At 37.2% G+C, this 14,272-nt stretch overlaps 1 protein-coding gene across 4 annotated transcripts; it reads left to right on the top strand.

Annotated features, from left to right (window-relative positions):
- The first annotated feature begins 929 nt into the window (after positions 1–929).
- Positions 930–4,552, top strand: LOC141437387 (uncharacterized). Of its 4 annotated transcripts, none has more exons than XM_074100714.1 (2): positions 930–2,837; positions 2,985–4,552. In XM_074100714.1, exon 1 carries the CDS (start codon positions 975–977, stop codon positions 2,757–2,759), a length of 1,785 nt encoding a protein of 594 aa, XP_073956815.1. In that variant the 5' UTR covers positions 930–974; the 3' UTR covers positions 2,760–2,837; positions 2,985–4,552. The 4 variants fall into 4 exon arrangements, with proteins under 4 accessions (XP_073956815.1, XP_073956813.1, XP_073956814.1 ...); XM_074100712.1 differs by having other exon boundaries at positions 2,966–4,552; XM_074100713.1 differs by having other exon boundaries at positions 930–2,865.
- The last annotated feature ends 9,720 nt before the right edge of the window (positions 4,553–14,272 follow it).

Genomic DNA, 14,272 nt, shown 5'->3' with positions numbered 1-14,272 from the left:
AGTAAGTGAGTGTGGGCATTAATCTTGTGATTATTAAATTAGTATTTAGTGGTGCAACAATAAGGTAATCTAAGTGCTAAATATTATCTTACACTTGGCTTCGTTACTTGTTCTACAATGCTAATTAGATGAGACTCGTACTTGACACGAATAGCGATCTTTAGTCTTTAAACGATAATGCACCGGTATGATTGCATGCTATTCATATTAGTACCATGGAAAATGCACAAGTTGCCGCAAAAATCAAGAAGGTTTTTACCCAATAGTGGCTTATGGAGACTAATTTAATTAAAGTACTTAAAATTTACATCTTACATACACCATTCTCGTATAATGTATTTCTAGACAGCGACATTCTACCTTTTGTGAGATATAATTTATCTCAGAAAATGCAAAATCTCACGTGTTACCTTTTGCCAAATCTAAACACACATAAGTTATATGCCAACGCTTGATTGTAGGTACTGTAGGAACTAGGCTGTATACCGCTGGCAGGTGGTAAAACTGACCACTTGGCAGGTTAGATTGACAGCGGGTATTACATGCCGGAGGGCAGATTGCTCCCGATAGCCTAAGCGGCTGGTGCTATGCTATGTAAATGTATTTTTAAGCTCTGAAATAAATCCAAAGGATTGAAGAAGTTGTTTATTTTGAACTAAGTTTAAAGTCACGCGCGTTGATCCCCAGTACCTAAGCTCTTACCTAGTTACAGTCCCCACAAGTGGTGGAGTTAGGCGCGGTCGGTGTACTTTTTATGTTTTAGCTATCGCTTCAGAGGACGACGGAGTACCGCAGCGATTCCAGCGGTCTATGGACGATTGTTAAGAAAAGACGAGCTTTGATGACAAAAAAAGCGCATGAAAAGTGAAGCGATTTGGTAAATGTATCGATTTTTGAGGAAGCAACTGTGAGTTATTTTATTTTTTCCTATATCCCAGTGTTTAATAGAATTTTATTACGGAGAAGAAAAGAAGATGGCGGAAAAATTCGCAGGATATTCGGATGTGGACGATTTTATCCACCAGTTTGAAACTATTGCGATCATAAAGAATTGGTCCGCAGATCAGAAGCGAGTAGCGATCGCACTCTACTTAGAAGGGCCTGCGTTGTCCTGGTACAAGGCCAATTTCACGACGTTGGAGTCGTATGATTTGATAAAGAAGGGATTAGTAGAACAATTCCCGTCGCAAGAAGACTATGCACAGTCTTTTTATTATAGAAAGCAGGAGCCGAAAGAACCGCTACTATCATTTTATTATGAACTAGAAAGATTAGCTTTAAAAGCAGGAATCACTGAAGACGGCAGATTTATCAAGCATTTTATTAAGTCTATTAATTCGCAATGGCAATTACATTTAGCGTCTAGATTGTTCGCGTCAAAGGAGGAGCTAAGAAAAACGATTCTGCAATTGTGTGATGTATTTAATACAGAATTACACATGAAAACACATAAAGTAGAACTGCCGATTAATATTACAAAAGATTATCAACACTCGTGGGAGCAAGGAGATGCTCCACCTCTTCGATTCACGCCGCGTTCGGAGTATGATACGTCCCAAACGCCGCCAACAATGGTATTTCCGCAAGAAATACACCAGGGAACATCACGTGCGCCATATGGAAGGTATAATTTGAGGCCGCGGCAGCTACAGCCGGTGCCGCAGCAGCGTCAAGGATATCAAGGAAATATTGATGGTTTCCAAATTAATACGATTTTTTCTACTGAATTTCCCGATGTTTGTACTGTTGAAAAAAATAGTCTGAACACGTTTGTGCCCGTAGAGCTCAATGGCAGGATTTGCAAGGCCCTCGTAGATAGTGGTGCCAATGTGTCACTGATATCTGTTTCCCTTGCAGAGGAAATAAACTTAAAATATGAGCACAAGCTCAGTGATCCTTTGCGCGTAGCAGGAGGCTCCATGATTCAGCCTATAGGAATTGTAAATACATATATTTTGATAGATAATTATTATTGTAGAATTAGACTGTTAGTAATTAATGATGGCACAAATTTTTGCATTCTAGGGCAAGATTTTTTGACTGCAAATAATGCAATGATTGATTTTAGTACTCATACTTTGACTCTGAATAAAAAATTCCGTGTCAATTTTATTCGAAAATTTAATGACACGAACGACTTTTCATTATTGACTGAAAAGGTTTGTGCAAATCAAGTTGCCATGAAAGAGGTTGAGTGCGAGCAAATTAACTCCTTGACCGTGGAAAGTAAAGTGCGATCAGTAAAAAAATTGTTAGGGTTCCGTGGTTTAAATTCTTTTGCTTCAGGTTCGAGTGAAGGAAAGTTGGAGAAGTCGAAGTCGATTGGGAAAGCAGCGAGGATCGATAGAAAGATGGAGCAAAAGGATGGCGAAAAAGGCGAGTTGAGCTCGAAGCCTGAAAGGGTACGAAAGTCGGAAAATTTGCAGATGGGTTCGGCAGGTCTGATGAAGGAGCGAGAGGAACCTTCTGGTTGTTATGTAAGAGTGGCAATGCGACGACGTGAGAACGGAAACGGACCTGATAGATTCCATAGAAAAGGTAATAAAAAGTCACGTCATTGTCTAATTTATGTTAATAAAAAGTTTTTCCCACAGCAAGGATCGCTAAATGAACGAAACATAAAATTTAAAAACGTTCATTTAGGAGTGAAAGGGACGGAAAGTGATGGCTGTCTCAAGCCGAATGAACTTTGTGGTTTGACTGAAAACTTTTTAAAAGTTCACCCGAGAAGTTCTGTGTCGACGGTTAGAAAAAATTGACACGACCAATGATTGACAATGTCATTCAAATGTAAACATTGTAAATTTATTTTTTGCGATTGAATTTTATAATTATAGGTAATTGAATTAAAAGTTTTTTGAGTAGGTAGGAAATTAATGATATAATGAATTTATATGACTAATGCGTGTTGTAATATTACTATGTGACTAATATATGTTTTTTTTCGTGTGTTTTCATATTGGAGATCAATTAATTAAATGCAGAAATGAGATGGCAATCTGCAGCAGCCATGCAGTGGCTGATGAAAACTGATGGCAGCTCCCAGCTGCTCTTGTCAAAACTGATGTCTGACGACATCGCTGGAAAACCAAACAGATAACTTTTATTTACATAGTGAACTTAATATAATTGTTTACATATTCAACTTCACGAATATGAGATTGCCTGTTCATACATCTCCCAATGTGAACTGTAATCATATATGATGTGAATTTCTATATATAAAGAATGAGTAGTTTTAGTTTATCTCAGCATGTGGGAGTACTTCATACCTTCATGTGTTCAATATGCCCAGAAATATGTGGTGTTCATGGATGGTGTATTTAATGATTGATTTTCTGTGCCTTTCAATAGTTTTCAAGCAACAGAAGTTCACACAGCCAACTGGGATCGCCGATGAAGCTTGCCCAGGGGTCCACACTTGGATCCATGGCTGTGAAATAATAATAAGATGGAAACCCAGCGGCTATTGCTGTCGTTGTTGAACGGCAACTCCGCTCGGGGTGCTGAGAAACAAGAACTTGAACACCAGGGCCAAGCCATGAAGCATGAAGCCTACCACTGCTGAAGAAATATATGAAATAATTTAATTGGAATTTACTTGATCCTGTGGTTTTACAATAAATGAATTGAATTTTTGGTCTTTGGAAACAAAAAAAAAAGTAGATAGTGGTACAGGTAAATCGATGTGTTCAGCTCGGTATTTTAGGTGAGCACATTGATCTTGGTAACCATGAGCTGGATGAAAGCTCAGGTGCACCTCATGGAGGGGCCTGGGTTTGCATGCATCTCATCTATTCCGGTAATAGATGGAATGTTATGGCAGTTACCGCTGTCCTAATGCTCTGTCTAGGAATAGATACAAGTGGGTCTTGTTGGCAGCAACTGCTGTTAAAGCGGATGCTGACAGTATAGACATTATGCTAGCAACATTTGCTAGTAGAGCGGATGTTGGCAGCATGCACAGATTATGCTAGCAACATATGCGAGTATGCAGATGTTGGCAGTATGATATTCTTGCCATGAGGCACCGTTGTCTAGTGGCATTATGGCCAAAGAGTAAATGTGACACGGGTGTTACAGAAGCAAGAATGACGTGTCGGGTTGCACAGGCAATGTCACGCGTCTTTAGTAGCTAGGCTTTTTACTGAAAAGGCGCCGTACCTTTTTTGTTACGGGGTTTTTTTGGGCGGTGAAGCCCCATCCTTGATTTGAAAATTTTGAAATATATAAACCTATTTATGATTGTAATAACATAGACTAGAGTTTCATGAAAAGGATGTGACTAGTCTTTAGCAAAGACCCTTTTCTGTCTGTAATGTCCCCGTTAGGTAGGGCCGTAGATTAGGTCCCCACCTCTGTGAGGAAGGAGGGATATGTAGGAACTAGGCTGTATACCGCTGGCAGGTGGTAAAACTGACCACTTGGCAGGTTAGATTGACAGCGGGTATTACATGCCGGAGGGCAGATTGCTCCCGATAGCCTAAGCGGCTGGTGCTATGCTATGTAAATGTATTTTTAAGCTCTGAAATAAATCCAAATGATTGAAGAAGTTGTTTATTTTGAACTAAGTTTAAAGTCACGCGCGTTGATCCCCAGTACCTAAGCTCTTACCTAGTTACAGTCCCCACAGTACCTAAGTATTTTAAAATACATGTGAAATAAATATTGCAAAATAACTTACTGAGACAAAGACTTGTTCCAAGTGAGAAAGGTCATTATCGAATATAAAACATTGTTGCATTAATGTCAATTAAAACAATAAAGTTGAACGAGAGTGCCAAAACATTGTTCAGTCATGTAGCGTCATTGTTGAGAGGTTGCGTTGAAGGCAACGTGAAAGCTTGTTCGGCGCCGCCGCCGCTGAAAGCTCGGGACTTAAATCTTACTTCAAATCACGTGACGGTGAGTTCTACTAATGTTCCTAATCCCATTCTAAATTAATCTAGTACCTAATTCCATTAATAAATATGAATTAATATAGTTTATAAGGAGTATACGTGACAATGAAACGAATGAGCGACTGGGAACACTGACAATACAAAGAAGATCAGAGGCCATATACTCCATTTAATTTAAGGTTTGAATTAACGGTCAAATTGTAACACATGTTTCTAGGTATTTTGAACACAAATGGACTAAAAATAGCTACAGTACAGGTACATTTATTAGCGGTAAGTATTTACTGTTTTTAGTATAGAAGTTAACAATTTAAAACAGTTTCGTTGTTTCATTTAAAAACGTGTGCAAATTTTACCGTTAAGTTTCAAATGTTAAAATAAATGGTGTATAGTGTCTAACGCGCTGACGTTCACGATCGCAATGGCCATCTCTTTCTACCCTCGTCTTATACCGTGTAACAGAAACAAATGTTGAAAACGATTGTAATTCCAAGTGTCTTAGACAATAATAAGGCTTAGATCGTCTTTGTATTATCTCTGTTCCTAGTAGTTCATTTGTTTCATTAACATGCCTACTCCATTTAAACTACGTTAATTCATATTTGATTGAAGTATTCATATTTATTAGTTGAGATTTATATATTATCTCAGTAAGATAAGTTCCAAAGCACACCGTAATAAAATGGAAGATACATTAGGGGAGAACGATTGAGATCGAGGTGACAAATGAGGGTGATATCAAGTGGCAACCTTGGTTGGAGCCAGTGGTTGCAACACCGCCGCCTCCGGGAAACGGATACGGCTGCGCTTTATGGTGCACGCGGCTGGTAATAATTATAATAAAATGCCGTTCGTGACGACTAAGTAATGCATTATTTGCGTAACATGTTATTGTTCGTATACTTAGTTTCAAGTTGAGGAGAATTAATGTGAACGTTATGATGGCCTTTGAATCTTTGATGTGTTGTAAATATTTTTGTCCTTTTTTTTAGTATCGCTTATAGTTTCGCCATGTCTGTCCGTTTGTCTGGCTGTCTGTCGCGGGTAAGCTCAAAAACCGTTAGTACTAGAAATCTGTAATTTGACATGAATATACATATCAGTCACGCCGACAAAGTGGTACAATACAATACAAAAAAATGGTACAATAAAAAAGAGTAAAAAAAAATATGGTACCTCCCATAGACGTAAAGTGGGGGTGTTTTTTTTCTCAACTAACCCTATATTGTGGGGTATCGTTGGATAGGTCTTTTACCATTGGGGGGTTGCTAAGACAATTTTTCTATTCAGTGATCTGTTTGCGAAATATTCAACTTTAAAGTGCAAATTTTCATTGAAATCGAGCGTTCCCCCCTCTAAAATGTAAACTGCTGGATAGAAAAATTTGAAAAAAATCAGAATGGTAGTAAATATATCAAATTTACAAGGAAAATTAAAGCGGCTAAGATTGCTTGAGAACTATTAGTAGTTTAAGGGTAAATAGCAGCCTAAGGTATAAAATATACCTAAGCTTGTAAGATTCCAAACAAAATACAAAATTCATAGAAAAATACGACTTCATTTTATCGTGATGGCTACAGAACCCTATCTTGGGCGTGTCCGACATATTGCAGCCTAGCAAAGGTCTGCTAGATACATATGTAACTACCTGCGAACTACGTTATGTTGGATAAGTATTTAAAACATCATTGCAATTTATATACCTAAACAATTATGCTCACCCGAGAGTCCCACGACCTTACGATAGCTACGTCTATGCAACAAATGTGTATTCATGCAGCTCCTCCACCTCTACACTGTAAGAACACACAAAAACCACATAAACCCAACTATAACCACGCTACCAGATGCTAGTTCATGATATGGACCTTCGCAAAATAACGCCCGATTCAATAAATTATATCTGAGGGCCAACCTTGTCGCTTGCATGGCTACAAATATCAGCACATTACTCCGTTTAAACTGCCAACTGGCGGCGCGACATTTTTATGTTAAGTTGTAGCCAGTTGAAACGATTTATTGACCTTTAGCTGCCCGAGTGGTCGAGTGCAGAGTCATTGACACAGATCCGTCAAGAGCCGTGTCGGAAGTGCATTGGTAAACCGCACTGCACTGCACGGCACCGGAAGCATAATCTTAAATAACCTAGCCGAGGTTACTTATAACACATTTGTATGGAGCCGGTGTACAATTTACTGAACCTATTAACCTTCTCAGAGGTGAACTGGTTGTGATTAAGGCAACGCCCTTTGCCAGTCTCTAGGGTTTAAGGCAGTATTGATTTATAAATTTCATTATTTCATAATGCGAGCCGTTTGTATTTGTCAGCAATAACTAGGTACAGCTGATACAATATTGTTGCGTAGGCGGTAAAATAAAAAGTAGGCGGGCAACCAGGATATAAGAGAATTCAAATAATTAGCTGAAATGGTTATATTTGGTAACTTGATTGCCAGGTAAGAACCTTTGACTAAGTATTTGATTTATCAGTGTAGTGAATCACAGACACACCTCCAATCAATCTTTTTATAGTGAGGATGTAATGTAAAGAAGCGTAGGCGAGTGTCTAATTAAAGAGTTTTTGTATTGTCTGCGTTCGAGCAACCCACTTATTATCAAGTAGATCTGCTGACGAAGATAAGCTAATTAATATCCCACGAAGCTTAAGTTATGACAGATTACATCGATAGTGTCTTTTTAACTGACTTCAAAAGAGGAGGAAGTTCTCAATTCGATTTTTTTATCTGTATTAGTTACCTCCGATTTTTTTCTAGGTGAACCGATTATGATTATTCTCTTTTTATTTGAAAGCTTGATGGTTTTCACGTGCTGCCATTTAAATTACTTAGAACAAGATCTGACTAATTGTTTTTGAGTTGTCGCTAATAGTATTAGCAGTTGATATTAAGCTCTTGTAACATAAATTTATTAGACTGAAAAGCGAAAATGTAACCGACCCCAAATAACTGTGAAACTGGTAAAAATATCTTTATAGATTTTTTTGGAGTCAGTTAAAATTTTGTATTTTTTTAGTGGAGTATAAAAGGTTTGTTTTAATAAAATATAAAAAAGATTAAACAAACGTCATGTGACAAACTAGATGTCTTAAAAAAGTAGTTGATATTTTGCAATGCATAATATAATAATGCTGTTGTCTCCTTGACATTTAATTAATTGCTAAAACATTTAATTTTTATACCTGGTGCCTTCCACGAAGATGCGTGATTTTGTCAAAATTAGACATTAATGACATTGTAATAAGAACACCGGCACGCGTCATCGTGAATGACTCTACCTATACTAAAGAACATTATCTATATATATAAAAGAAGAAACTGACTGACTGACTGACTGACTGACTGACTGACTTATAGATCAACGCACAGCCCAAACCGCTGGGGCTAGAAACTTGAAATTTGGAATATATGTTCCTTAATAGATGTAGACGCGCACTAAGAAAGGATTTTTTTTGAATTCCCACGGGATAGGGAAATATCTAAACTTTTTTCGCTTCTTTGTTTGTAGTCGAATCTCTGAAACTATTGAGCCGATTTTAAAAATTCTTTCACCGTTAGTAAGCTACACTATCCTTGATTGATATAGGTTACTTTTTATCCGGGATAATGCAAAGTTCCCGCGGGATGGAAATAAATTAATTCAATTTTGGAGCTGATTTTGAAAATTCTTTCACCGTTAGTAAGCTACACTATCCTTGATTGATATAGGTTACTTTTTATCCGGGTTTATCCAAAATTCCCGCGGGATAGAAATAAATTAATTCAATTTTGGAGCTGACTTGAAAAATTCTTACGTGTTATGAGATATGACTATCCCCAAATGACAAAGGCTACTTTTTCTTCGGGAAATTACAAAATTCCCATGGGATAGAAAAAACCGAATACAACTTGGGGGATGATTTTAAAAATTCTTTCACTAATAGAAAGCTACACTATTCCTCATTAGTATAGACTACTCTTCTTCGTAAAAATGCAAAATTCCCGCGGGATAGAAATAAGTGAATTCAACTTCGGGTCTGATTTTAAAAGTTCTTTCACCAAAAGTAAGCTACAGTATTCCTGGTTGACATAAGATACGTTTTTCCGGGAAAATTTAAAATTCCCGCGGGATAGAAATAAGTAAATTCAACTTTGGCACTCCTTTTAAATATTCTTTCATATGATATAATATGACTATCCTCGATGTCAGGCCACTTTTTTTTCGGAAAATCCAAAATTCTCATGGGATAGAAAAAACTGAGTTCAACTTCAGGGTTGATTTATTTATAATTCTATACCTAACTCTACCTGAACAGTACCATGACTGGCTGACTGACAGACAATGCATAGCCAAAACTACTGGTGCTAGAGACTTGAAATTGGCAAAGATGGACCTAAAGTAATACAGAGGTGCACTAGGGAAAGATTTTTAGAAAATCCCATGGAATAGGAAAATATCTCAACTCTGTTTGTTGGGGGTAATCTCTGAAACTACTGAGCTGATTTAAATAATTCTATTACCAATAGAAAGCTACTCGTACAATATCTCTGATGGACAGACTTCTTTTGTTAAATGCAGAATTTCCTCAGAATAAAAATAAGTGAATTCAATTTCGGGGCAGATTTTCAAAATTCTTTTAATAATAGAAAGCTACATTATGTCTCTTATCGACAATTAAGAATATTAAAATAGATCACAGTAATTCATGTCCCGCGGGGACTTTACAATTTCTCGAGATACTATCCTATACCCTATAATAATATCGTGTAGGAAGTCGCCGGCAAAAGAAACGCGTAGTACTTTAACGCCTTTAATGTTTCAGCAAAACAGGGTTCCAGAGTTGGTACGAATTATGAATGATTAATTACGTATGTAGGTTGATTTTTGAATTCCAAAATGTGCACCATCTGTCTAAAACAACGTCTTACTGTATTTGTATTTCCATGTAATCCTCCAAAAAATCAATCAAAATACGAAAAAAAGGATCGCAGAAAGTAAATGTATGTTAATTGTTACCCCAAATTTAACGAGAGCGAAGCCGCGGGCAAAAAGCTAGTTTTATATAAAATACTTCCATTAAGTTCAGTAAATATAGCTAACTTCCCAGCAGGTATGTAATCGAATCATGTAGATGGCGTTAGCATATTGATATATAAATCGGATTTGATGTAAATCAAACCAAACCCTATCAGTTAGTTCGTTGACGTAATGTGATACAGCAGTGATATGTCACGTAGCAGATAGTCATGTACTGCACATAACATCATAAAACATGTGCTTCACTTTCTTCACGCAACCCAAACGCAACCTTAACATTGTAGCTAATATAATTCGTGCAGATACTGACCGTACACTGATCGAAAATAATTAGTTTATTTCTACTGACATAGTGCTCTAAATACCGGAGTAGCTAATAAATATTGATTAAATCGAAATTAGTACTTGATTAACATTTAAAAAGTCTTTTTTTATGTAATAGCAGACAAATGAGCAGACGGTTCACCTGATGTTAAGTGATTACCGTCACCCATAGACATCCGCAGCACCATCAGGACTGCAGATACGTTGCCGGCCTTGCAAGAAATGGTACACTCGCTTTTTGAAGGAAGCCATATCGTAAAGAGTTGGAAAAACCTCGGCCACCAACTGTTCCTTAAATGACACGTGCGAGGGTCATTGGATATGTTTCCAGTGGTATACCTTTACTTGCCCGAATTTCACTAGCTAGAATTTCATGTGCTATAATATTCAACCGCCATAATATTGTTTTATATAAATTCATTTGCACTACTCATTGTTTACCATATTAATCAAATGACAGAATCTTTGTTTCCCATAATATTAATTTCAATAATTTCATTTTTCATAATCATTGTAAGCTATAAATATCACATGCCATAATGTCATTTGCCATCCATGTAAATAGTGAGTATCGGCTTATCATGTAATTTTATCTCTGTGTAGGTACCTGTTTCCTGTATCGCTTAACTATTGTTGTGTACAGTGAAGGAAATTTAATCACTACCCAGGTTGGAACCTTTGTGCTACTAATGTCATATTGACATTCCATACATCTGCTAAAGAAATCAAGACAAAAATGATTATGAAAAGGTTCCACCCTGGGACGTACTAAGATAATTTCCTTGACTGTACAGTGTTGAGTCATTGTATTGATTGTATTACTATGGGTAATTATTAAAACAATTTTATAAAGGTAGAAGACACCACAGTTTCCTGTATTAATGAGACGTTAAAACTTGGTAGTTACGAGGGTAAGCACCCGGAAGCCGCGGTCGTTGCGCCCGCAGAGGGTCTCGGGCGCTGCGACCTTGCACACTGACTTTGGTCAGCGCATGGGCTGCCATGGATCCACGTATTTGTACGTTGATCGATAAAAATTAAGGAATTCTCCTACCCGCAGATGAATAAATAATAGGTGTTTTATCTATTGGCCCAGGGAAGGACACGCCTAGGATAATTTTTATCCCAAAAAATGTCGTAGTTCCCACGGAATAGCCACTAATTTTTATTTTTATTTCTTCTAAATCATTGGACACGATACCTATTGACCTAGTCCCAAACTAAGCATTAGCGTGTTCTATGGAGAAACATACTTATATTTACATAAATACATACTTAAATACACTTTTAACGTTTAAGACCCGTGTAAAAACACTCGTATTATTCATACAAATATCTGCCCCGATCGGGAATCGAACCCGGGACCTCAAGCTTCATAGTCAGGTTCTCTAACCACTTGGCCGTCATTTGGTCGTCAAATCTTCACACTGAGTTGCGGGGAACAGCTAGTAACTAATAAATTAAACAATTTATGTATTCGGTTTTTATCACGTGATAGGACTATTTTTCATATAAAAGACATAAACGGGTTTAACGTTTCGGGCACCGGAGGCGAGGTAAGCGACCGAAAGATCCTTGATTAACATTTCTTATACGGTCATTAGGTATCATAAAAATTAACAATTTTAAAGCCTGCCCAGTTATTTATACGTCTATTCAATTATTTAAGTGATCTATATAGCGCGAGAGTGATTAAACTCATCTATTACAAGCTTTTATTTAGTTTCACCTGTTCCGTTGCGTCTGTATGTAATCAAATCTTGCAAGTTAAATTCGACCAACTTCTAGTAATTGGGGTTGAATTGAAATTTGGCATATTTATGTAAATTACGTGACAATACAATAATCTGGTAGTGACATCCTGGTAGTCCGGCCAGGATCGTCTCCGCAGGACGAAACTCTTCAACGGTTAATGGCATCAACTCAAAATTCTAGTAAAATCGACGAAAGTACAGTCAGAAAAAAGGTTGTAATAAAAATGTTTTTTTTTTGTACCAAAAACTTATTTACTAATTAAATTAAATTTTAAGGGTTAGTTGCATCAAGTTGCTAGGTAGAGATATAACTAATATTAAGTAAGCCGTCAAATCAAGGGGATCAGATGACTGGTCTGACATTGCTTATGGTTATAGTAGCTTGGTGCATCTCACACTTAACGTGAGTTGCTCGAATGCAACGATATGCAATGTCGAACTAGCTATTAAAATCCCTCTGATTTAACGGCTGAGTTGACATTGGTCATAGTTATAGTAACTTGGTGTAACTCACTCAAAGCCTCAGTATAGGCCAGCAATAATAGTCATGCAAATTGCATTACATTGCGGCGCTCGATTGAGCACTTTAATCTCGTTCACTTTGCGGCGTCGCAATGTGATGCCAATTGCTCGATTCTCGTTGCAAGGTAAAGTTACTGGGGTTAAGTTTATATCTTAATGTGAGCTGTACCATGTAAGCAACAATAAACAATGTCAGCCGTCAATTTAGTTTGATTTGACGGATGATTTACGGTTTATGGATTTACAGTGACGGTTGGTTGATTTTGTTATTTATAGTAACTTGGTGTAACTCATTCTTAGACAATTTATGAAAAGGTAACAATTGAAGCATTGGGTGCAACAGGGGCGTATTTTTACCCGACTGCGAAGAAGGAGGGTTATGTAAAATAGAGAACGCCCTTGTTGCTCGCAATGCTTCAATTATACGAAAGACAAAATTATGGTAAAATATAAATAACTACCTTAAGTTTACTTAAAAAAATAACCGGCCAAGTACGAGTCGGGCTTGCGCACTGAGGGTTTTGTACAAAGGAGGTATCTACAAATATCTACAGTTAGCAGAACCCTGCTCGTAAGCTAAATGTACGCAGTGAGGGATTATTTTAGATTGGTTAACTGACGTAGAAAACCATAAAAACTCTTATTAGTTGTGCTACAAGAGCTTCCTTCATTCATACTAAACTTAAAGGTTCTAGGACAACCGAAAGAACCTTAGGTTACTCGGTTACGACAATTTGTATGGAAACATCTTGTTTAATGACAGTATTTGATTGCTTTAACTCAGAAATTTGATTTTTATACCGCTCCAAGAGGTACCCTTGAGTATTTGATATTAATTCCAGATTGATTCCTCCATGCGTTCCTGAGAAAAAGGGTCTTGCAGACGGACTACAATAAATAAACTATAAAGGTTCCATTTTTAACCGACTTAAGAAAAGCTAACTTTGTTATAAAACAATGTAACTAAGTGGTGTTTGGGCTTAATGGAATCGTTGTGAGATGTACTTTGGCAACAAATCACTAAAAAGTTACAAATAAAAAAAGTAAAACCGACTCTAAAAAAAATGTTTTTTTACAAAAAAAGAACCGATTACAAAAAACTTGAAAATTATTTCTACTAGCTTGAAGTCGGTGCCTCAGCACTAGCCAGCAGGAGTGATTAAAGCCCAAATATACAATACGAAGGTGAGGTAGACTTTAGTTCCACTCCTGCTGCAATGGCTCGTGTTGAAGCGCCGATTTCAAGCTAGTAGAAAAATATTTTCAAGTTTTTTAGAGTCGGTTCCATTGTTGTTAAAAAAAAAATTGTCATTTTTTATAACAGGTATGGAATCTTAAAAATTAAAATGCATTAAGCGATAAAATGTCGTAGGTAGATTTTACAAATTAGGCTAATGAATGATAAATTGATTCATTCTCTTAGCGTTTCTCATTCTCATTACATTGCAGCACAGTAGCGGACTTGGATGCAACCTTTATGGGCGAATGAAGTACCGAATGCGGCCGTGCTCAGTGCTCTAGCTAAGGGGCATAGTACTTTTTCACGGCCACCAAGAGACGAGGTTAACACACTAAGGACGTCCCGGGCACCTTGCCTACAGCTCGATGACTCAGCAGTACCTGTAATACATGTATGTCCACGACTCTACAGATACCATCAGTTCTGAACGCCTGAACCGCCATGATGGATAACATACATGATTGGTTGAGACAAAAAAGTTTACAAAAGTGCAAATT

This window comes from Choristoneura fumiferana, chromosome 17, assembly GCF_025370935.1.
Source record: "Choristoneura fumiferana chromosome 17, NRCan_CFum_1, whole genome shotgun sequence".
NCBI lineage: Eukaryota > Metazoa > Arthropoda > Insecta > Lepidoptera > Tortricidae > Choristoneura > Choristoneura fumiferana.
The sequence above is the reverse complement of the archived record's forward strand: the minus strand, read 5'-3'. Positions and strand labels throughout refer to the sequence as shown.

Excerpts from the sequence above, each read along its gene's own strand:
- LOC141437387 (XM_074100714.1), top strand. The coding sequence starts at position 975 with ATGGCGGAAAAATTCGCAGGATATTCGGATGTGGACGATTTTATCCAC.